Here is a 23,654-nt window from a genome sequence, read left to right as displayed (position 1 = left end):
AACACAGGACTGACTGTAGTTTATGTCAAGGGTTTTAAATCCTTACACATTTCTTCTGAAGCCCATTGAGGTAGAGGCCTCAGTTTCTGGTCAGGTTGTGAAAAATCCTACAAAAGAGATGTGTAAGGGCCAGTCTCTTTTTTATGCCACACATTCAAATGTTTGCCATAATAAAAAGCCCAGTGCATTCACATCAGCAACTGTCTGAGAACACACAGACAGAGTGTCTTCATCATTTGCTTCACCCTAATAGTGTGTGTGTGTGTGTGTGTGTGTGTGTGTGTGTGTGTGTGTGTGTGTGTGTGTGTGTGTGTGTGTGTGTGTGTGTGTGTGTGTGTGTGTGTGTGTGTGTGTGTGTGAATGTGTGCTAGCTTCAACAGGGACACTGTATTTCCCTGCAGAACATACAGTCAGCCATATTTAAAACTTAAAAAAAAAAGTAGTAATGTATTGCACACGTACCCAGTGTTACTTGCTTAGAGGAGCCAGCACCAGGGTCAGATTGTACAGCACCTGTAATCACATCCATAATCGGCCGTCCCTTATTGCCTACTCAGAGCCAACTCCTCTGCCACAGTGTATTCTGGTTTTCTGAATTTAACTATTTATTTCTGTTTGCTGCAAACAAGTGTGATAAAATGTTCACAAAAGTAATAAAAGGTTGTGGTAAATACTCTTTGATTTAACTCCTTGAAATAACCTTTGAATTATATTTTTATATTTTGTCTTTATCTGCTGCCAAGAACATTTGGAGTTGGGGTTGCATCTAAAAATCTAAAAATCAATGAATATTAATCTTTCTTAGTACATACATGCACATTTTTTATATATTATAAAAATAAGCTATAGGCTATAGTACACATATAGGCATACATATATACATACATAATTTTACATAAATATAGAACGTATTTGTTTAACTTACACATTAACAATCAGCAATCTTTCTCCAACAGTCTTCTCTTGCTTTGGCAGCAGAGAACGTATTGTTTCGAGCTTGAAATACATATTTAAATTCATCGTAATTATGAATGATTATCTCTTGCTCCTCCGCAGAAAAATATATCGCTCTCGCTCTACCCGCGATTGGTTGTTCAGTGTCGACGTCACTCTTGTATGTGCACGCGCGCGTGGAGTAATCATAGCTTGAGGATCAAAGCCTGAGTTGACAAAGAAAGTTGATGAGCTGCATCATGGTACCAATAAAGCCTGATTGCATCGGTTTGGTTTTGTCAACTCAAAACTAATCCTGTAACCCCGAGTTTGTTCAGCTACCTTCATGGTACAGGCCCCAGTTCTCTCACTTTCCCAGCCTGTTTTGTCACCAGGGTCACTGATTGGTTTAGTTCTGTTCAGGTGTGTTTAGTTAATTAGCCCCTCTCGTTTGCTGTCTATTGTGCTGTGTCTTTCAGTTCTCAGTTAGTTCTACGTCATTTTATGTTGGTTGTTATGTTCCTGATCCTTGTTCCTATTCCTAATATTCTGTTTTGTGAATATTGGAGTTTATTTCAAAATAAAGACTGCTGCACTTAGATCATGTTTCATCTCTGCTGCAGTGCAAACCAATGCTGACAGTTAGTACACGAAGCTTTAACAAAACATTATTAAATATGATCACTTTCTTAGGGCAGTATGTGTCTCTTGATTTATTTACCTTCTAAATGTAAACTTTTTCATTGCTTTAAAGTTCACTCAAGTTAGCTCCAGCTGCATGGGCTGTTTTATGAAAAGCTTTGGTGCTTTTGTTTTGGTGCTGCAGACAATAAGAGACATGGCTGCTATTGTCTTCTATCTTTTTCATGATAGGGTACAGCGGGTCTGTAGGCCCTTTTGATGTTGTTTTCTGCCAAAACACTCAATAGCAACAAGAAAAAAAAGAAAAGAAAAAAAAACAGTACTTTCCTAAACACCTGTTTGTTGCAATGTCTGATCTATGAGTACATTGCAGACAATGCGTAAAGGCTAGTTTGAAGGCAATTTGAACTAGAACATATGGTTATTATTTATAAAACATTGTGGATTTATGTAGCTAATAAGAATCCCTGAAACTGTCATATATTTGGATACTTAAAATTCGGACTTTGTTATTCAGGAACAGCCAAATATGTGCAAGTACAGTATTTGAGGTAAAAGTCCCCAAGTTATTGGAACCCCAAGATGTAGCCTATACAGTTAATTTTCATTGAGCTCTAATACAATATTTTAGCATGGATGAGACTAGATAAAGTGGATGTTGTAAACAAACATCACATCACCCACCTTCCTAAACCAACATTTGCTGCCATTTGCTGAAGTGGTTAGACTGATACTCAAAAGTTAGGCCTACCTAAAGTATAATGTTATATCAAGATATTTGCATTTTAAATATCACTATTGCCCCTATATTTACATTATCTCAATAGTCCTCTGTGAACCTTTAGCCCCTCTGACTCCCTTTTTACATGAGTTTAAGGGCACTTTCACACTGGCAGTTTAGTTCGGAACGGGGCATGAAAAAATCGCTAACGTGAACCAGGGACGTGCAGAGAGTTCCTCAGGGGCAGGGGCAAATGTAAAAAAAGGTCATATATATATGCTCACCAAGGTTGCATTTATTTGATCAAAAATACAGAAAAAAAACAGTAATATTGTAAAATATTACTACAATTTAAAATAATGTTTTTTTCTATTTTAATATACTTGTAACCTTTGATACTTTTTCAGGATTCTGAGTTAAAAAATTTAAAATAGAAATATTTTGTACCAATATACACTACCGTTCAAAAGTTCAGTGATTTCAGGGTCAGTAGTTTTCTTTTTTGAAATAAATTAATACTTTTATTCAGCAATGCTGTGTTAGGCCTAAATTGATCAAAAGTGATAGTAAAGACTTATAAAATAATTTCTATTTTAATTAAATGCTGTTCTTTTTTACTTTTTATTCATCAATGAATCCTGAAAAAAGTATAACAGGTTCCAAAAAAAAACATTAAGCTTTTTCCAACATTGATAATAAATCAGCATATTAGAATGATTTCCGAAGGATCATGTGACACTGAAGAGAAATGATGCTGAAAATTCAGCTTGGCATCAATCTATATTTTAAAGTACATTAAAATAGAAAACCATTATTTTAAATTGTAATATTTTTTTCTGTATTTTTGATCAAATTATGCAGGCTTGATGTGCATAAGAGACGTTTTTAAAAAAAACTTAAAAAATAGTAATGTGTCCAAATATGTTACCTGTACTGTACATACTATTAGCCTATATATTATTACTGTTGTTGCATAATTATCAAAAATGTTAAAATAAAGGGACAATATGTAAGAATTTTGTATCAAAATATCCAAAAACCACTTGTACAGTGTTATATATTTCTTTCAATTGTGTACTTTCATTATCCTAAATGTTTCCAAGAATTTGTAAATTCAGAATAATTCACAATTTTAAAAAGTGCCCGTCCCTTGTCGCCTGTCAATTACGTAATATCTGAGTTATCCCTGGTTTCCGCTTGTACTGCCATAGCAACGCGTTATGGCAACGACACCTCAAACTGACAAATACGTAAAAATAAACGTGAATTTAGGCTATTTTAGTTTTGTACACATTGTCATGTTAATTATAATCAAATGCATTTTGTTTTATTGACCTGTATTACTGTTAATACTGTGCGCACTTGTTCAGGAAGTAAAGTAACTTGCACATGCGTTTTAGCTGATTATGATGTATTTAGTTAAATAAAACACATGTAAGGGATGATAGTTATAACGATCACCAGTGAGAGTGCCCGGAATTACTATCAGAGGGCACTCCAACCCGGACAGTCACCAAACATCCACAGACTCCATTCCCCATAATCCTTTACTAAGACTAATCAGCCATGATCACATTCACCTGTGTCTCATCATCTTGTTTACTTACCCATAAGCCTGGTTCTTTCTGTCATTCCCTGCAAAGTCTTGTTAGTTGTTTACACTGCATCTCTGAGCGTTTTCCTGGTCTTATGTCTCTTGGTTTTGATTTCTTGCCTGTCTCTGGATTACCCTTTTGCCTGTGCTCCCTGCCTGCCTGTTTGTTTGTTTGATTGATTGATTGGACTGCCTGCCTGTGTTTGACCTTGCCTGTATTTTGGATTATGTGTTTGGATTGTCCTTATTAAATAAACTGCATTTGGATCCTCAACCTTCTTGTCTCAGAGCAGTACGTAACAATAGTGTTGATGATTTAGCTTGGAATCTTGGATACGAGCGAGAGTGAGCCTGCAGTGTATTCGGGCATAGCATGTGGAATCAGGGCAACAAATTAATGGAAATCCACTGTCTCCTCAAAAGAGTCCATTTCCAAGCAGCAGAAAGCCACCTTATGCGACACGCACACACAGTAAACACACTGTGTTGTTTACTCAGCTGCACACAATAGCACCAAATTAATAAAATACACAATATATTATTGACCCGCGTTCTGTTTTCTACCATGCGCATTGCACGTTTGCGATGATGTAAGATGCACTCAAATGCACCAGGTTGAGTGTGAAACCAGACCAATGCTGCCGGGCGCCGGGAACAATCGAGCCCGGGCTCGGACGACAGCAAACGAGTTCAGTGTGATAGCACCCTCACACTGGCAGTTTAGTTCGGAACAGGGCACGGTTCGCATGAAAAATCACTAATGTGAACGCTGTCATGCGGACCCGGGTGCGCACTGGGGTACCGAACCCGAGACTACCTGGAGGAGGTGGTCTGAGTTCGGTTGCACTCGAACCGTGCCGCGGTTCGCGTGAATGTGAAAGCAACATGGACTCGGGTGCGCACTTGTTCAGGAAGTAAAGTTACCTGCACATTCATTTTAGCTGATTATGATGTATTTAGTTAAAACACATGTAAGGGATGATAGTGTTGATGATGTACCTTGGATACGAGCGAGAGTATTATCTGCAGTGTATTTGCGCATAGCGCGTGGAATCAGGGCAACAATTTAATGGAAATCCACTGTCTCCTCAAAAGAGTCAGTTTGCAAGCAGCAGAAAGCCACCTTATGTGACACACACACACAGTAAACCTGTGTTGTTCACTCAGCTGCGCATAATAGCACCAAATTAATTAAAAAAAACACAACATATTGACCCGCGTTCTGTTTTCTATCATGCGCCGTGCACGTTTGCGAAGACGTAAGAAGCACACAAGCGCACCATTGTTCGATAGAATAAAGTTGAGTGTGAAACCAGACCAACGCTGCGGGGGGCGCCGGGAACAATCGAGCAAGGGCTCGGACCACAACAAACGAGCCCAGTGTGTTTCTCTCCCCAGAAGCGGAGCAGAAGGAAGGCTGGCTGGCTGTGTGGTGGCGATTTAGGCTTATCATATGTCACCTAGCAGCAGCAGCGCCGCGTCAGACACGCTTCTGGTGTGCAAAGACGTGGAAAACGCCACGCAGCTGACACGCAACAGAAACGCCACGCTCACGCCACGCAGCCAGTGTGTCACCGGCCTTAGAGCTTGCACACAGCCTGCGTGACACGCGCGTCTCAGGTGTGGCCCGAGTCGTGCGGGAAATGCGTGCATGCTAGAAATAGAACCGACGCCTATTTTTCTCGCGACACGCAAGCGTGTTGGAAGCGTTTCCAGGCAAAATAGAATGTTTATATGTAATTTTGACACGGATATTCATATTAATAAATGACATTTTGATGTTTGAAAGTCTAGGTTTTGACATAAATGCAGATATAATGTAGGCATTTTGTATTTTTTAATGTAGGCTTATTGTATCGATTTTCAAAAATTGCACCTGTCAATACAGAACGAAATATTCTGTAGCCTATTTTGCCGTCAATAGCCTACTTCTTAAACTACATTTAGCAGTATTGTTTGTTTGATCTGACTACAGCAGATTTGCACTTTAAAGCTAAATGTAAAAAATGTTTTTAAAGTTTTAATTTAAACTTGAATTAAATGTATTTGAAAGCTGGCCAAAGCTTGGCACTTTGCACTGTTTAGTTGCAAAAGTTTTTATGAAGACAAAGTAGGCCTAATATCAAACTTCATTTAATTTGTTATTTCTTTTCTTTTAAATTGTATGTCTACTGCAATCACACAGGAAAAAGTCAACTACATTTACATACTGTGAATCGTTTTTTGAATCGAGAATCGATTTTGAATCGAATCTTGAGACTAAAAATCGGTATCGAATCGAATCGTGAAATTTTCTGAATCGTGCACCCCTATAATTCATAACGGGAAATGTGCTATATAAATAGCAGTAGTGTCACCACAGTTGAAAACTAAAAGAGTACCTGTTCATTTTAAAATGTTGTGTAATTGCGCTTCTCCGTGCGAGAATGCTGTCCCGATGAAGCATTGATTCCTGCTCTAGCTGCATTATCATAATCATTATCATAATGCCATTATGACATTCGTCTAGTGTTCGCATATGTGTCTTGACCATAGGTCTTGACACTGTTAACCTCTAGACAGCGCTGGGAGATCCAGACAGAGCGTGTTTGAATTTGCATATAATTTAACAGCGGGAATGACGGCTACATTCGTATAGTGTTTGCGTCTGTCTCAACAGTTACAAATAAAGCCACAATAAGCTCATGGAGCGAACTTGTCAATCATCTTGATGCATGACGCAGAGGAAACTCTGCCCAATAAGAGGACAGTTACTCACAAGTGACTTGCGTGAACACATTTTGGTACGCTTTGAAAGGTTGCCTTGTGAAAGCCAACTGTACCAATAAGAAAATGCAACATACTGTTTCGGAATAAAAAAAACAATCTACTTTTTACAAATACAAAGTTTTGTAATGAAACTCTTGATAGCACAGGCTAATAGGTCCTTAACTCAAACGCTTGCAATCATATAATTCTCTATAGAGCACGGCTGATTGGTTCCAGCCGTATCAGTAGCCAATGAGGTTACGTGTTCAACCTTCAAATCCTTGGTTAGCATTTGCCTTAGCAGTGCAGTGCGCTTTCAGAAACCCTCCACCTTCCCCAGCTCCACCTTTATTGATCTGCTATGGGTAATCCATGTACATGTACGGTCTATTGTACAGCAGCAGCATGTCTTGATTGCTCACAGCAGCGTGTCATGTATGTATTGGTTATAGCAAATCCCGTAACAGATCTCTTTAGCTCTAACAGATCTAAAGAGTCAGAGTTAGGTAAATTAACTGATTTATTGGAATGCCTGTCATGCATTAAGACTTGGTTATACAACAATTATTTACAACTGAATACAAAAAAGACTGAAACTTTGATCATTGCTCCAGAACAAAAAATACCCCAAATTAAACAACACCTCTGTTCCTTGGACTCATCCGTCCAGTTGAGCCTAAGAAACCTTGGCGTTTTGTTCGACCAATCGATGTCTCTGGATGGTCATTCTAGACAGTTGGTCAGAAACTGTTTTTATCATTTGAGAAATATCTCTAAACTGAGAACAATACTGCCCAAAGCTACCATGGAGATGATCATTCATGCTTTTATTTCTTCAAGGTTAGATTATTATAATTCTATTTTTACTTGTTTTAACAAAGTTTCTCTGAACCGTCTCCAACTGGTGCAAAACGCAGCAGCCAGGCTATTAACAGGAACCAACAGAAGGGCACACATTACTCCGATTTTATTTATTCTCCACTGGCTTCCAGTAAAATTTAGAATTGATTATAAAATTTTAGTTTTAACTTTTAGAGCACTACATGGACAGACCCCCCAATATATCGCAGACATGTTGACCCCCTATTCTTCCTTCCGCACTCTTCGTTCCTCAGGTCAAAATCTCCTGATTGTCCCTAAAACCCGCCTTAAAACTCGGGGAGACCGTTCCTTTCAAGCAGTTGCTCCCAAACTGTGGAATGCCCTGCCACTGTCGCTTCGTGTGACCGATTCTGTTGATTCTTTTAAAAAACAGCTGAAGACACTTCTATTCAGACAAGCTTTCAGTTGACTGAGCTATTACGTTTTATGTTTTGTATGATGTTTCTTAATTGTTAAAATTGTTAACTTGCTACATGTAAAGCACTTTGTGATTTTATCTGTGATAGGTGCTATATAAATATAAATAAAGTTTACTTATTCAACCAAGACCAAATATATCAACATTCATTCTCATATCCATTACCATGCCAAACACTCTGAGAGTTGTCATGACAGAATTATGCTGCTCCATTAATATTCAAAAGAAGTAAAAAATATAATTTCTCAATATATTAAATATTTTTTGGAACCTATACATACTTTTTAGGTCAGTTGAACCCTACAGCAACTGCCTGCACTGGACCAATTAAAATGTTTTCATTCTAAAAAGCGGACCTGTTTCTGGGTTGATAGTGACAATCTCTAACCTACAGACATGGTTTTTGGTCTAGGTGTTGTGGGTTTTGTTTTATTATCACACAATAAAAGCCTGGACATTCTGGTCTATTTATAGATTTATATGGAGGGCATGATAATGGACAGTGTCTGTGTCAGGCTTGCATTGAAAATGACTTAACGGCAGTCTGTGGCATGCAATATGATTTCTATGGTCATCTGTCTGCAATGCTGTCTCAATATAAATGAAACCCTTTCAAAAATTCTGCAGAGAATAGGCTCCAGTCATATATATATATATATATATATACACAACAGGCTATGTGTTCATTTTCATCTTATTGGAGTAAACAAAGATAAGCATGTAGGTATTATTATGTCCGTAATGAAAGGGAGGCACTTACCGAGCTATCTAAATTATGCAAATGTTATTACAGATCTCATTTCAGTGCTATTTGTAAATGAATAGCCATGAGGCAATTTTCTCAAGGACTTTACTTTTGTGCAGCATTATCAGAAACTTTATCTATAAGATTATTTTGTATTTGTAACATTATTTTAATGTTCTAAATGTTTTTTCAGTGTAGATGAATGGGCCATGCGTGACTCACAGAAGTTACACGCATATGTTGGTAGTGTGGGAGCAAACGTAGGCTGTACGTCGATGCGTTGCGTGTTACCCAGGTGTAGGATGTTTGATGCTGGCCGGCACTCTCGCCCTCTCCAGCAGAGCTCCTGCCACTTCATCTCAACCGCCTCTTGGAGTTAGTCTTCATCGCCTAGGAAACGGTTTCATGAGTGGCCCATCTCTCGCTCTCCCTCTGCGTGTGTTTTGCTCTGTCTACATTTCACTCACGCTCTCCCCCGCAGCCCAGCCGAAGGGGTAGGAGGTGTTGTGGGGGTGAAATCACTAACAAAGCCAAACTTCTGCTGGTCACGATCTTGGTGGCATTTGGAGGTCTAAGGTCGGAATCATAGATGAACACACAAACACATTTCTCAAAGATCACCCACTATTTGATCTCCTGTCTCTCAGACATCTCATTATATTTTTCTGCATTTGCATTTACAATGCATTTTTACTGCAGAAGACCTAAATGATTTGAATGGAGCTTATTATATATGCGATGAATGGATATAATAGCGATATGGTTTAGCAGCATTATCAAATTGCAAATGCTGCGATTTAATCAATATATGCGCTGTGTGTTTCAGTGTGAAGCGCGGCATTATATTCTTATACGAGCAGCTCATTATCCTCCAATGTTTGCAGTCTCAGAGCGGCTTGGTTCGCAGTAAATGCTGTTCCAGACAAACTCCATCTCTGCATCTGCTCTGAGTTTGGGTCGCTTTAGTGTGCATTTGGGAATGTGCACCAACATTCTTCCCATACTTGTAATGAGAAGTGCTTATTCATGTTTATTTATTTGTATAGCACTTTTCACAATACATATTGTTTTAAAGCAGCTTTACAAAAAATTCTTGTTTCAATGTTCCAGTTTAAGAAGGATTTTGTTATCAGCCAGAGATTAGAGTATCAAAGTAATGTCCATATGGCAGTAATATATGCTATAATATAGTCCATGTTATGTGGTTAGTTAACTTCATGTATCAGTTAAGATAAAACAATAAATGTGTTAAGGCTTGTTCACACCAAGGAAGATAACTATAAAGATAACGATTAAGATATAGTTCTAAAAGTCTTTCTCAGTATTAAAGAATAGCAGAGATCACACCACAGCTATAACGATAACTAGCCTGGAACTCCAGATCTAAATCTGAAAGATTAATGGTCTGGCATCGAATAATGAAAATCAGCCAGCTCGATGGGCGGCACCAAGCATGCATTTGAAAATCTCACTGCACGCAATTGGATAACACTACGACCAATCACAACAAGCCCCATACGCTACCAGCGGAGCTAACTGGTAGATTAGACTCTTGCCGTATCCGGTCGGCAAAACAGCAAAAACGCCCTTCTTGCAAAGGAACGATTCGAGCGCAGTCTTCTGTTCCTCTTTTAGATAAAAAGCCAAGTCTAACTCGTTCATTGTAGCGGCCAAAGCCGTTTCAAACAACTGGTGTTCATCCATAGCCATCTTGCAATGTTTACTAATGACTTCGACGTCACAGCGCTGCCGTCATCTGTTTAGCTCGCCTCTGGCCCACCTATATCAGATAACACGATGTGATTGGTGCAGCTCGGATACAAGGGCATATTTAATGAGCATCATTACTCGACGCCAGAGTAAACTCGCTGAGCAAATTCAACTTGTGCTCTCGCGAGAACTCTGGATTTCCAGGGTAAACGATAACAGCTCAGAGAAACAATATTGTTGGAACCACTTTCAGAACGACTTTATCCAGCTGATGAACGATAAAAACATTGACAGCCAATCAAAATCCATCCTGCTGTAACAAGCTTGAGCATTTAAAGTGACAGACAAGCACACGCTTAAGCCCCGTTCACACCGCCAGCGACTTTGTCGCTGTATGTCGCTAGTCTCTGTACTGTGAAGTCGCTTGTGGGCGTTCATAGTGCTGTCGCTCTAATGTTATTGGTAGACTGCACGTCTGGCCATATCTATACAAAATACCATCACAAGTGATATATACAACTATAACATTTTAATTTGACTAGGAGTTAGGCTCAAAAGAAACAGTATGCTGTTGGGAGAGTGTTTTTATATTACCACAGCAGTGTTCAGTTGATTAAATCATTTAGCCTACTGGATTAACGATCGATCAAACAACAGATTAACTCATACTGTCATAAATTACTAAAACGTCATTCGAATTTGACAAATAATCAATTTTCTTGTCCCTAATAGTCAACATAATGCAGGGGAAACTGTAAAATGAACTGCAGCAGTGCTAAACTTAAACTTGTATCATAAAATTACAACACTCGAACTAAATGTGTGAATTAAACTCACTGAGACTGTCGACAGTTTCTTTTTCCATGCATTTTATTATATCCACATGTGGTTACAGTCAAATCATATAAAGCAGTGAAATCGCCCTCGAACTCTTCTGTCTTGCCTGCACTCGAGACGGTGACGTGAGCTGAGCTCCACTGAAAGTCTTCTTTCCTATTGGTTGTCGCTCGCGAAAATCGCTTCTCATTTGCATAAAGTTGAAATTTCTGAACTTTTGTCGCGCGTCTCGTGTCGCTTGACACGCCCACATTCTGTCGCCAACGGTCACTGTCGCTCGTGTCGCCGGAAGTCGCCAGCACTCTATTGAAATGAATGGGATCATGTCGCTTTGTCGCTGCGTGTCGCTGGCGGTGTGAACGGGGCTTTAGAATAAACAGAATAATATCATGCGCTGGTGTGGATGCTAATATAGTTAGCCTATCGTTTATAGTTATCTTTATAGTTATAGTCCTTGGTTTAAACGGGCCTTTAGTCAGCAATTCCGACTTGTGCTCATAATGATTACACTATATGGATAATATTACAATATTATAAGGACAATATTACAATATTAGGTTAATTCAAGGTTTGCATGCCGATCTAAAGTTGCTGTGATCTGAAATCTTTGTTTGCATCGATTCGCCTGAAAACATGGAAGGCAAAAGAAGAACAATTTGTGTTATTGTTATTGTTGCTATTTGTTCATAGCAAAAAAATTATCATGTGTATTTGGTATATTTCATCAGATATAATTGTAGTACATTGTACAAGTTAGTGAGAAGTAATGTGTGAACGCTTGGCTAAAGAGATGTGTCTTTAATCTAGATTTAAAGAGAGAGAGTGTGTCTTAGCCACAAAAGGGTTATTCCAGAGTTTAGAAGCTTATCAACAAATGAGATGCTTTAAGGGCTCCCTGCGGTTTTCCATCAAAAAAATAAAATGTTATGTTTTAACATCTGAAAATGAAGAAATTACGACAGCCTTAAATATTAGCATTGTAGTTTTATACAGTGAAATGTTGCAAGTGTAATATTTTGTTTGTTTTTATTTAGTCATTTTTATATTTTTATTTAGTAATAATAACAATAAAAATAATAATTATTATTTATTTATTTGTTTGTTTGTTTTTATAGCCATTCTGATATATAATCACAACATTTGTGTAATCCCAAATTGTGTGGCCCTATAAACAAGCACGGCAAACCTGTTTTTTAAATCACATTTTAAATGTACATTTTTATCAGTAAAATCACAATTAGATTTTTCCCTCTAATTGCAGTGCACTACCTTGCAATATGTGCAATGTAGGCTGTGTAAGTTTGTGCATGTGAAGTGGTCGTGTATACATGCTGGACAGAGGAGCATGTTAATCATCAGGCAAAAGGGAGCAGCATAAACACCTTCGAGGAGGCTGTGCAGGGGTGAGATGAGGTGTGTGGCTGCGCGCATGTCAGGGAGGGGTGTAAGTGAGGGAGTTTAAATGGAGGGATCTTGCTGTTGCCTGGCTACTGGCGGGAGCTGTTCCATCACTCTCGTCTCCAGCCACCTCTCCCACACGAGCAGCCTGCACCAGTCAATGAGCATGTTCTCTTTCTCTACCCCCATTTTTACATGCACTCACACATTGGGCAACAGTCACACACAGACTATTGAAACGGCTATTTTTCTTGTAGTCGCTATTGCAGAGCCCTGTTTGGCTTTGTGTCTGTCAAGGCGAGAGGATAGCAGACATGGAAAGCCTGTGCTGTTTCAGCAAATATCACAATGAACCAAAGGTAGGAGCTGCGTGATGATCATTAAGTCATCTGGTGTAGCCTTATCACTTCAAATGTAAAGAAGAGAGAGGTAGATCAAACAGAGGGTTGTTTCTCGCTAGTGTCACCCTAAGGGGCCGCTCTCACAGGACGCGTTCTTGCGTTCAAAAACAGATAGACGCAGTGCAAGCGGAATTGAACAGAATGCAGGTGTCTTGAGACATGCATTTGAAAGTGTTTTTTTTTTTTTTTTTTTTTTTTTATACTTCACATGAATGGGCCCAAAAAGTGAGAGAGAGAACATTGAGGTCTGGTATTTTATTTTTATTTTTATCTAAATATTTCACACAGTTGCAGTACAATCTGGTTTGTTTGTTTTTCAGTCTTTACTTATAAAATGTAGCTTATTGTAAGATGCTACTTATATATTATAGTCAGATTAACGCTAATTAGATGTGTTAAAATTGCAATATAACAGAAGAAGTGGTAAATCTTTTCTTTCGTATTGTGATATACATCTGAGTTTGTCCATTCCAAATAGGGAAAAAATGTAGGGTGGGGACATGGTTTACCTATCTGTTGTTGATTGGATGGACATTGTAGTTGATTGTAAGAATGGGGCGGGTATAAGTAGATTTCACGAGTTCACACTAGATAGTGTAAAGGTTATGCGTATTTGGCATGTTGTCCGAGGTGAGGGCTGGAAATTGGAGGGATGCTGGAAAACTGTCATGGGACAGAGGCATGTCTGCTTGTATGAGACTGTATGCTTCCTGTCATGCTAATTTAGTTGATTAACTGACCGTGCTCCTCCCGAACTTTGTTAATAAAAAAAAAACATTAAATGAATGAAGTCGATATACATCACTAGAAGATCAAGTTAAAAACATGCATGGATAAATCGTTCACAGTAACATCAATAACATGCTTTTAGATAAAGTGAAATGTATTTCCGTGCCAAATTTAATGTCTGTTTTCACAACTGCAACAACTGTGCTTTTATTATAAATGCTGAGACCAATGGACCACATCACAGATCCTTATTGCCGTTACTGTCTCTTTGTCCAGGTAAAAATGTCTCAGGTGAAGCAGGTTGGCCTGCTGGCCGCTGGATGTCAGCCCTGGAATAAAGACGTGTGTGCCGCCAGTGGGGACAGGTTTGCGTATTGTGCCACGCTCGCTATATATGTGTACCAAGTAAGTGCAAACTGTCTGAATATGAATTATAGTAGGCTAAACGATGGACTGTTAATAAAGTAAATTGCTCTTTCCTTTTTTATTGACAAAATTAACTTAAAAGGATAGTTCACCCAAAAACTAAAATTTTATCTTATTACCCTTATGGCGTTCCAAACTCATAAGACTTTCGTTTATCTTCGAAACACAAATGAGGATATTATTTATGCAACCTGAGAGTTTCAATGAGAGTAATAAATGATGATCAATGCACATACATATAGAGCACAACAAATATGGTAAATGGAATGTGTTTGTTTCGTGTTTGTGTGAGCGCACAGCTTTGGGGTTTTTCTCTGGGCAGTGCGTTCTTATGTCTGTGTCTTGCATGTTCGAGGCATGGTGTCTGGATCCTGACACTTTGGTCTAGTCTTGTGTCAGTTTCAGTGTCCTTGTATTTCAGTCCTGTGTCAGTTCGTTGTCTTATGTACTGTTCGTGCCTGATCCTTTTACAGTGTCTAGATGCCAGTCTTGTTTTTCCCCATAGGGTAGTTTTTTTTTTTTTTTAAATAAAACCCATTTTCTCTGCATCAATGAGTCCTCATAACTCAACCCCTAAACTTTACATAGTGGTGGGCAGATTGAGGCTTCGAAACAATCTGACACTCGTCTCCATGGTAAATGCAACAAAACCCCGGGCCAAATATGCATAAAAACACAGATCTTTTACAGATCTATTGCAATTTTTTTATTGAAAGTGAAATCTTTCAAATGCAATTATCGAATCATCTAATAAGATTATAAAGTGTCTATATATTCGTTTATCAATTGTCAGGGTTTGTTTTGTTTGTTCTATGAATGGCTCAGCTAAACAGGCAAATAAGAGACTATTAACTACATTATTAATTTTAATTATACTAATGTCTAAATAAAAAGTCTACAAATGTATAAAACTGATCAGAGATCAGGTAAAACCCACATACACTTGTTCATTGGTTCTCAGTGACTTCTCATGATTTATGGGTTGACAGAGATCCTCGCCCCCCAAACTTATTCATTCATTAATTAAATATTCATTAAAAATATCCAATTTTCATTTTTAGGTGAACTAACCTTTTTACAACCTACAAATGTAGTCTGATGTGACTTTTTATGTTGTTTAACTGATTGAATTGTGTCTTTCCAGCTTGATCACATATATAATGAGTTTAAGCTGCGAGCGATCATGTCTGAACACAAGAAGACAATCACGGCTATAGCGTGGTGTCCACACAACCCTGAAGTGTTTGCTAGTGCAAGTGCTGATAACCTGCTCATCATTTGGAACGTGGCCGAGCAGAAGGCCATTACACGGCTAGATAACACCAAAGGTACCACTGCCCACACACCTACTGTGTCCTAAAAAATACACACCAGCTCAAGACACATATTCCACCTGACAGCATGTGTTCTTCAAGACACCACTCAAAATGGAAGTTTTTCTCAGACTAAAGATGAACAGTTTTGAATAATTTTAACTCAAACCTTAGATATTTTAATAACTGTTTTTGTTTATGACTTTTTTCATGTGAGGTCTTAAACTTGTCTAAATGGATATTTCCCAGGTATCCCAGCTTCTCTAAGCTGGTGCTGGAATGCAGGTGACAGCGTTGCGTTCGTATCCCACCGGGGTCCTCTGTACATATGGTCCATCTCTGGGCCTGACTCAGGAGTCACTGTGCATAAGGAGGCTCACAGTTTCCTCTCGGATATCTGCCTGTTCCGCTGGCATCCATTGAAGAAGGGAAAAGTGGTGTTTGGACACACCGATGGCAGTCTGTCCATCTTTCAACCAGGTACCGTAACTGTTAACTGTATTTGTTAATGCTAAGAACGTGTAATTCCAATTAGTGCTACATCGATGGCAAAGACGAGGTAAGGCGAGGATCTAAATGCAGCAAATGTTTATTAAAGAAAAACATAAACAAAGATAATCCAACCAGGGAGCAGGAACATAACCCTGAACAGGAATGCAAACAGCAAAGTCAACGACTGACTAAAACACAGGGCTATACATTCACAGGGAACCTTACAAGATGACAAGGAAACAAGAACACCTGAGGGAACAATAAAGAACTAATCAGGGTTGCTATTGTAACAAACAAGGAAGCTAATGCAAACAAGGGAACCAGGAAATAAGACAACACAGAAACAATGGGAACAGAAAACACTTCAACTTAAAAGTCCTTAAGACAGGAGAACACAAGACAGGAATCATGACAGGAAATTAACAATTTTGGTGATCAATGAATTCCATTTTATGGACAAAAAATTAACAAATCACTGAGACATTTTTCAAATATCTTCTTTGACTGTAGGATAGAATAAAGAAAGTCATACAGGTTTTTAGACAACATTAGAATGAGTAAATGATGACAGAATTTACATTTTGGGGTGAACTTTTCCTTTAATAAAAAATATAAAAAAATCTAACATAACATCAACAGAGATTTAAAAACAACTAATAATATGAACTATATCCAGATTAGATACAGTTCATATTATCTACTCTTTTCCCGCCAGCACTATCTAAAGAAGTTACCTGCCAGCTCCATCATATTCACTAAACATTCATTTTAAACTTGATGAATGTGTAAACAGTCAATATACCATAAGAAAGAACAGAGCATCTGCTTTTAAACAAACCAACAAACAAAAAAACATTTTATTCCAGTTTATTATTATTATAATCACATTGGCTTATTGCATGTAAGCAGTCTTCTATCCGCTTCTCCTTCGTTTGTTTTTGGATCCGTGGTTGCTGCACTATTTCGGAAGATGCGTAACTTCTCCCTCTACTGTATAACAGTGAAAACATGGATTGCCTGAAAAACTCTTCCATGGCGGGAAAGTGTTGTGTCAATCCTGTTAATGGCAGGGAAAGAGATAATAGTGCCCAGGTCTAACCTGAACAATAACATGAATTTCTTTTAATTACATCACCTTAGGCTCAAAGAATCAAAAGCACGTACTGCGACCCGAGTCGTTAGAAGGCACAGATGAGGAAGACCCCATCACAGCTCTGGAGTGGGACCCTCTCAGCACAGACTACCTACTGGTGGCCAACATGCACAATGGCATTAGACTGCTGGACTCTGAGTCTCTATGCTGCATCACTACCTTTAGTTTCCCCAGTGCTGCTGCCTCCGTGCAGTGCCTGGCCTGGGTGCCCAGCGCCCCTGGCATGTTTATCACAGGCGGTAAGATAAACACACACAGAAGGGCCAGTGGGAAATAGTACTGTAGCTTTAATCTTAATCTGATTTTAGAACTATCATTTAATGATTAATTACATTTACAGTTTAACGTAGAACAGTTGGGGTGTAGATTGAAATGGAATGATCAGTCATATTTGCATATTCACATCAGTAAAAAAACTTTTTTTTAATCTTATTATATTGAATTCTCAAGATTCTCAAGTTGGTGTGCTAAGAGTATGGAACGTATCAAGAGCGACACCTCTGGATAACTTTAAACTGAAGAAAACCGGCTTCCATGCACTTCATGTTTTAAATTCCCCGCCAGCAAAGAAATGTATGTGTTTTCATGTTCACCATTTAGCACTTATGTAAATGTGTTTGTGTACGGCATCATAATGACTCATATTGATTTTGGTGTTATCTCTCTCTTAGCATTTAGCTCGAATTCCCCTTCCAAGAATCACTACACCTCCTCCACTAGCGAGGCTGTGCCTCCACCTACTCTTTCACAGAACCAGGCCTTCTCCCTCCCACCCGGGCACGTTGTCTGTTGTTTCATGGATGGGGGAGTAGGACTGTATGACATGGGTGCCAAAAAGTGGGACTTTCTGCGGGATCTGGTAGGAAAACTGACATGTTGTTACCTGTGGACTAACAAACAATGAAAAACCCTGAAATGATTATTACACTTTTTATATTTAATATCTACACAGGGTTTTTTGAAAAGTTAGTTGTAGGTTATCTTATTAATAAAATGGATGCATTCAAGTAAGCACCAATGGCTCAAAATGATGCATTTATATTAGTCATTCTGCTTTTGAAGTGGTGCCCTTCCGTCCTAGTGCTGATCAATTCAACAAGAGTTCATGTTGTTTTCTCAGGTAAACAGCTCTTGTAGTTGCCTTGATTGTTGTTAATGACGGAAAATGCAACATAACCTTTTCACCCCATGGCTAAGTAAGAAATAATTGACAACAGGCCACTGAATTATCATAAATTAATGCACAACTGAGGTGATAACGCGCCCACAACACAAAGCATAATGTGCAGACCTCGGGTGTCTAATTTTCCGAAGTGGCCCTGCATTAATTTTCAATAATTCAACAGTCTGAACTCAATTATTTTGTTTATAACATTAAAACATGTACTTATGGTTATCTCAGGACATGTGCAGAACTACTTTCTTTCACTACTGATTAAGCATCCTGTGTCTGCCCAACATTTTAGCCACATACATCACCACAAATTTTTACTGTATTTCCTTTCAATTTTCACCCAGCTATTGCTGCACTTTTCATAGATTTCATAGATTTAAAAATGTTTAAAGAATAAAGGAAATTAGCTTTTAATTTTATGTTTTCAGTTTTAATTTTAATTTTAGTAATTTGGTCATGTGCTTTTGTCACTTTTATTTGTTTGTGTGCATTGTTTAAATATTTATATGTAGCTTTAATTTATTATTTCAGTTTTAGTCTTAGTTTTAGCAGTTTTACTATTTAAACTTAAAATACAATATTTTATTTCAGTTTGTTGTCAAAGCAACGTTTTAAAAAAATATCCTTTTTTATCTAATATTTATATTTGGTAACACTGTGTTTTGATCGTCCATTCTAGACATTCTACTAATAATAAGTAACTACATGTCAAATGCCAGTCATTAGAGTATTAGTAGACTGTCTGCTTAATCTCTGCAAAAGGCGGGGACACACAAAACCGACGTCAAAGAACTAGCTCTGATGAAAGCCAACTGTGGCAACTTTCAAAAAAGCTGCGCTTGAACACCGCACAGACTACAGCCGATGGTCACAGCTGGCACTTATGTTTTGCGACTGCGTGAGAGGACATAACTCTCTCATACACTGGTATGAGAGAGTTATGTCCTCTCACGCAGTCTCAAAGGTGGCAGTATTCTGCATTCAAAAAGGGACACTGGAAGAGCTAAAACAGCACCAGTCTAGCTCATAACTGACATATTTGTGTAGCTTTTTCAATTATGTTTGCTAAGTTGTCACTGACATTGTCAGCCCTTGGTTATTATAAAAAATAATACACTGTTTAAATTAGATGAAATGACAAGAATGACAAGTGTCTGTGGTGTGTTCCCTCTTTATTTCATTATTTATTTGCTTTTGTCAGTTCAGTTTTTTTTCTTGTGCACTGATTCGCTAAGCTGAAACGGCCAATCAGAGTGATCTCTCTAAGCTATGAGCTCCGCCACCTATTTGACATGCAGAATCAGTCGATAAGCTGCTGATGGCGTCTGACTAGAGTCAACCGTGCAGAACACACCGAAAAAACTAAGTCGATCGACACTCAAAAATGACCCAACATTAAAACTTTATTTTGATGCTCCCACAACATTCTACTGACTATAAATATAAATACGTCAACTTATTCTACTAACCCTAACCTAACAGTCTACTAATTCTTTAATGAGGTAGGTGACATATAGTTGCAAATTAACAAGTTAGTTAACATGTAGTTGCAAATTAATGAGAGGTAGTTGACATGTAGTTGCGAATTAATGTGAGGTAGTTAACATGTAGTTGCGAATTAATAAGAGGTCGTTGACATGTAGTTGCAAATTAATGTGAGGTAGTTGCGAATTAATGAAAGGTAGTTGACATGTATATGCAAATTAATCAGGGGTAGTTGACATATAGTTGCGAATTAATGAGAGGTAGTTAAAGGTGCTCAAAGCGATGTCACACGTTTTTTAGGCTGAAATATTTTTTGTCACATACAGCAAACATCTCCTCACTATCCGCTAGCTGCCTGTCCCCTGAACACACTGTAAAAAAATATGCGGTGTCTGTAGACAGCCCAGGCAACAAAAACAAACTAGGCCAACCTGGACCACGAAACATAACAAACAGTGTTCCAGCCAATAACCGACGAGAATGAGTTGGGGGTGTGGGTTAGTGCGGGGGGTGTGGGGAGTGGACATGAAGGGGGGTGTGGGGAGTGGAGGAGAGAGAAGCATGAAGAGGGAAGTTAGCTAGAGGAGAGATGTCCTAGACAACGTCAACGACTAACGTTAGAATTATATTCTCTTGAATTTTGATACGGCCGACACACAACCAAAGAGATGACGTTCCAATGAACAAATAGGAAAGAAAAGGAGAAAAGGAGAAGGAACTCGCAAAGTCCCGAATTTACTAAAGGATTCACATTACAGAATAGTACTATCAACAGACAATTGTATAATTTATTAAGACTTAAAATTAAAACTTCTTAAAACTATTTAAAACTTCTTCAATTTACTCACCCAGAGCCTGAAGGAGCTGGTTGAGCCATCATCACAGCAGCAGCGTTAGCACGTAGGCTACTTCCACTTTAAGAAATGCGCGTTTCATGACTGTTTCAGGAAGCACGGAAGGGAGGGGGAGGGGACGGGATGAGGAGGAGGGAGGGTCGAGCTAGCCTCCATTTTGTTTGACAATACTTTGAACGTCAACAAGAAGTGACGTCACCCAACATCGCTTAGAGCACCTTTAACATGTAGCTGCAAATTAATGAAAGGCAGTTGACGTAGTTAATTTCGATTCAAATATTTTTAAGACTTTAGTTTTAGTTAACAATAACAATGAAGTCATCATAATGATTATATCATTATAATATAAACATGTAAGGTTTTTATGACTTTGTGACATTGTTTTTGTCACAGGGTCATGTTGAAACTATCTTCGACTGCAAATTCAAGCCAGATGACCCAAACATTCTAGCTACAGCTTCATTTGATGGGACGATAAAAGTCTGGGATATAAACACCTTAACTGCTGTGTACACATCTCCGGGAAATGAGGGAGTGGTGTACTCTCTGTCCTGGGCCCCTGGTAAGAATGATACACACTATTAGAACAGCCCATGTTACCGCTGCAGTTTCAAACAGGTTTTGTTTCTGTGTTACTTTCCTTCATTTATATGTTTCACTGTTACCCAAAGGAGACTTGAACTGCATAGCAGGGGCTACGTCAAGAAATGGCGCCTTTATTTGGGATGTTAAAAAGGGAAAAATGATCACAAGATTTAATGAGGTAAGCATTTTTTTAATTATTTAGAATTAATAACTCTAATTTATGAGATTTAAATAGCTATTGTTATTTGAATTTTGATTGCACAGTCGTAATCTTTATTTTTACTGGAATTGTAGCATGGGAAGAATGGTATTTTTTGTGTTGCTTGGAGTCATAAGGATTCCAAAAGAATAGCCACATGCAGTGGAGATGGATTTTGGTGAGTCCGTTTTTAGTTTTGGCTAACATTCCCACAAGCCTTAGTCCATCCATATAATGAAGCCATAATTGTCCTCATACTCATAGACATGATATTGTTACTTTTTATTGTGTGTGATTTCAGCATAATTCGAACCATTGACGGCAAAGTGTTGCACAAATACAAACATCCAGCAGCAGTGTTTGGTTGTGACTGGAGTCAAAATAACAAGTATGTGATCAGTGTGTAATCAGATACACAAACAGATGACAGAACCTTTTTACCAGTATTATTTTCTCTTGCCAATTATAATTAATTCATTCTCATTCTCTCTCTTTTACTCTTGCAGAGATATGATTGCCACTGGTTGTGAAGACAAGAATGTTCGAGTCTATTACTTGGCCACCAGTTCAGACCAGCCACTAAAAGTCTTTACAGGTCACACGGCCAAAGTATTCCATGTGCGTTGGTCACCTCTCAGAGAGGGCATACTGTGCAGCGGCTCAGATGATGGGTAATCACTCAATTAAAAGCTCCATTTACACTCTTAATATACACTACCGCTTTGTTTAGGGCCAGTAAGATTTTTTCTTTTTTTAAGAAATGAACACTTTTATTCAGCAAGTGTAACCGGTGGCTCGTGATGCCAAGTGTGATGCGCAAGGACACGTGATCGAAAGTGATTGTAAATATTAAGCAGCACATAAGAACTCAACTTCAGCACAAAAATTCAACTTTGGCATTACAGGAAGGCTTCTTTCATTTCAAACATTAAAAAAATCTTACTGACCCCAAAATACCGGTACATGTTTTAATAGCATTACAAATGATCATTCTCAAATTCACCTTGGGACTTTTTTTGTGGACTTAATTATAAAAACTTGAATAATGAATTGAAAAAATTAATAGTATAACTAAATAAAATGATAATGAACATAGTATTACTAAAAGAATAATTGAACCATCATCATCATCATCATCATACCTTTTATTTACAGATTTTGTAAAGTAAAAAAAAGGAAATGTGTTTTCCTTATGTGCCTTATTGTTGGTAACATTTAGTGCTAATGAAAATATCTCACTGTTTAATTTAAAGGTGCAATAAATTGTATATAATTAGCCTATAAACTCACCTAATGGGAGCCTCTGTGTTGAGATCACATGATCATCCAATTTATATCATCTTGTTCTTAGAAACTTTCACTTGCAGAATAAATAAATCATGGCTGACAGTGAATATGGCATGTCTACTATGTCACTAGTAACTGTGAATTTGTGCATGAATTTGTCTATACATGTCAGTGCCCAAAACAACATAAATATGACTGAGTGCACCTTTAACTTCATAAATGGATGTGTATCTGTGTGTATGTTGACTAGGACTGTCCGTATCTGGGATTATACCCAAGACGCTTGCATTAACGTGCTGAGTGGCCACACCGCTCCAGTTCGGGGTCTCATGTGGAACACAGAGGTGCCGTACCTTTTGACCTCAGGGAGCTGGGACTACACCATCCGTGTCTGGGACACCAGAGATGGCACCTGTCTAGACACTGTATATGACCATGGAGCTGATGTCTATGGTAGTGTATTAAATGTATATGCTGCAGACAAAATGATGCTGTCATCCTTTATGCACTTTTTTTCAAAGAAATGGCTTATTTAATTGATACATTTTATACATACAGTTAAAATGATTCAAGTTCTGTAAATGAAGGCAGGAAAAGCAGAACACTGCACAGTTAAGAGACCTAAATATGTAATGGGAACACTTATTTTTGTCCAAGGACTGTCTTTTAGTAGAATTTATCATACAGTAGTAGGGACATCATGTCGTGTCATTCCAAGGTAATAATACATTATTTATGCAGCTTTGTCAACAATATGAAATCCCCCAGGTCTAACATGTCACCCCAGCCGTCCATTTACCATGGCTTCCTGCTCCAGAGATTCCACGGTCAGACTTTGGTCACTCACTCCTCTAATTGCTCCCTTAGTGGTCAACATCCTTACTGACCACAGCTGGGATGACATCATTGGCAGCACAGGTTAAAACAC

General features: G+C 38.3%; 1 protein-coding gene across 5 annotated transcripts in view; it reads left to right on the top strand.

The window, feature by feature from the left end:
* wdr17 (WD repeat domain 17) overlaps nucleotides 1-23,654 on the top strand; it is a 48,128-nt gene that overhangs the window by 3,600 nt on the left and 20,874 nt on the right. For 2 of the 5 annotated variants that reach the window (XM_084105766.1, XM_084105764.1), the window contains exons 1-14: nucleotides 12,873-12,987; nucleotides 14,035-14,163; nucleotides 15,329-15,512; nucleotides 15,747-15,977; nucleotides 17,130-17,381; nucleotides 17,593-17,715; nucleotides 17,814-18,001; nucleotides 21,049-21,217; nucleotides 21,327-21,418; nucleotides 21,535-21,617; nucleotides 21,741-21,827; nucleotides 21,946-22,110; nucleotides 22,977-23,179; nucleotides 23,495-23,644. In XM_084105766.1, coding sequence (XP_083961892.1) covers nucleotides 12,943-12,987; nucleotides 14,035-14,163; nucleotides 15,329-15,512; nucleotides 15,747-15,977; nucleotides 17,130-17,381; nucleotides 17,593-17,715; nucleotides 17,814-18,001; nucleotides 21,049-21,217; nucleotides 21,327-21,418; nucleotides 21,535-21,617; nucleotides 21,741-21,827; nucleotides 21,946-22,110; nucleotides 22,977-23,179; nucleotides 23,495-23,644 — 2,101 coding nt within the window. In that variant the 5' untranslated portion in view covers nucleotides 12,873-12,942. Of the gene's footprint in view, nucleotides 1-12,872; nucleotides 12,988-14,034; nucleotides 14,164-15,328; nucleotides 15,513-15,746; nucleotides 15,978-17,129; nucleotides 17,382-17,592; nucleotides 17,716-17,813; nucleotides 18,002-21,048; nucleotides 21,218-21,326; nucleotides 21,419-21,534; nucleotides 21,618-21,740; nucleotides 21,828-21,945; nucleotides 22,111-22,976; nucleotides 23,180-23,494; nucleotides 23,645-23,654 lie in introns of those variants that run through there. The other 3 variants (XM_084105768.1, XM_084105767.1, XM_084105765.1) reach the window with 2 other exon arrangements.

The sequence above is a fragment of the Abramis brama genome (genome assembly GCF_963993115.1).
Source record: "Abramis brama genome assembly, chromosome: 2".
Lineage (NCBI taxonomy): Eukaryota > Metazoa > Chordata > Actinopteri > Cypriniformes > Leuciscidae > Abramis > Abramis brama.
Note: the sequence above shows the minus strand (reverse complement) of the source record. Positions and strands in the feature narration are given on the sequence as shown.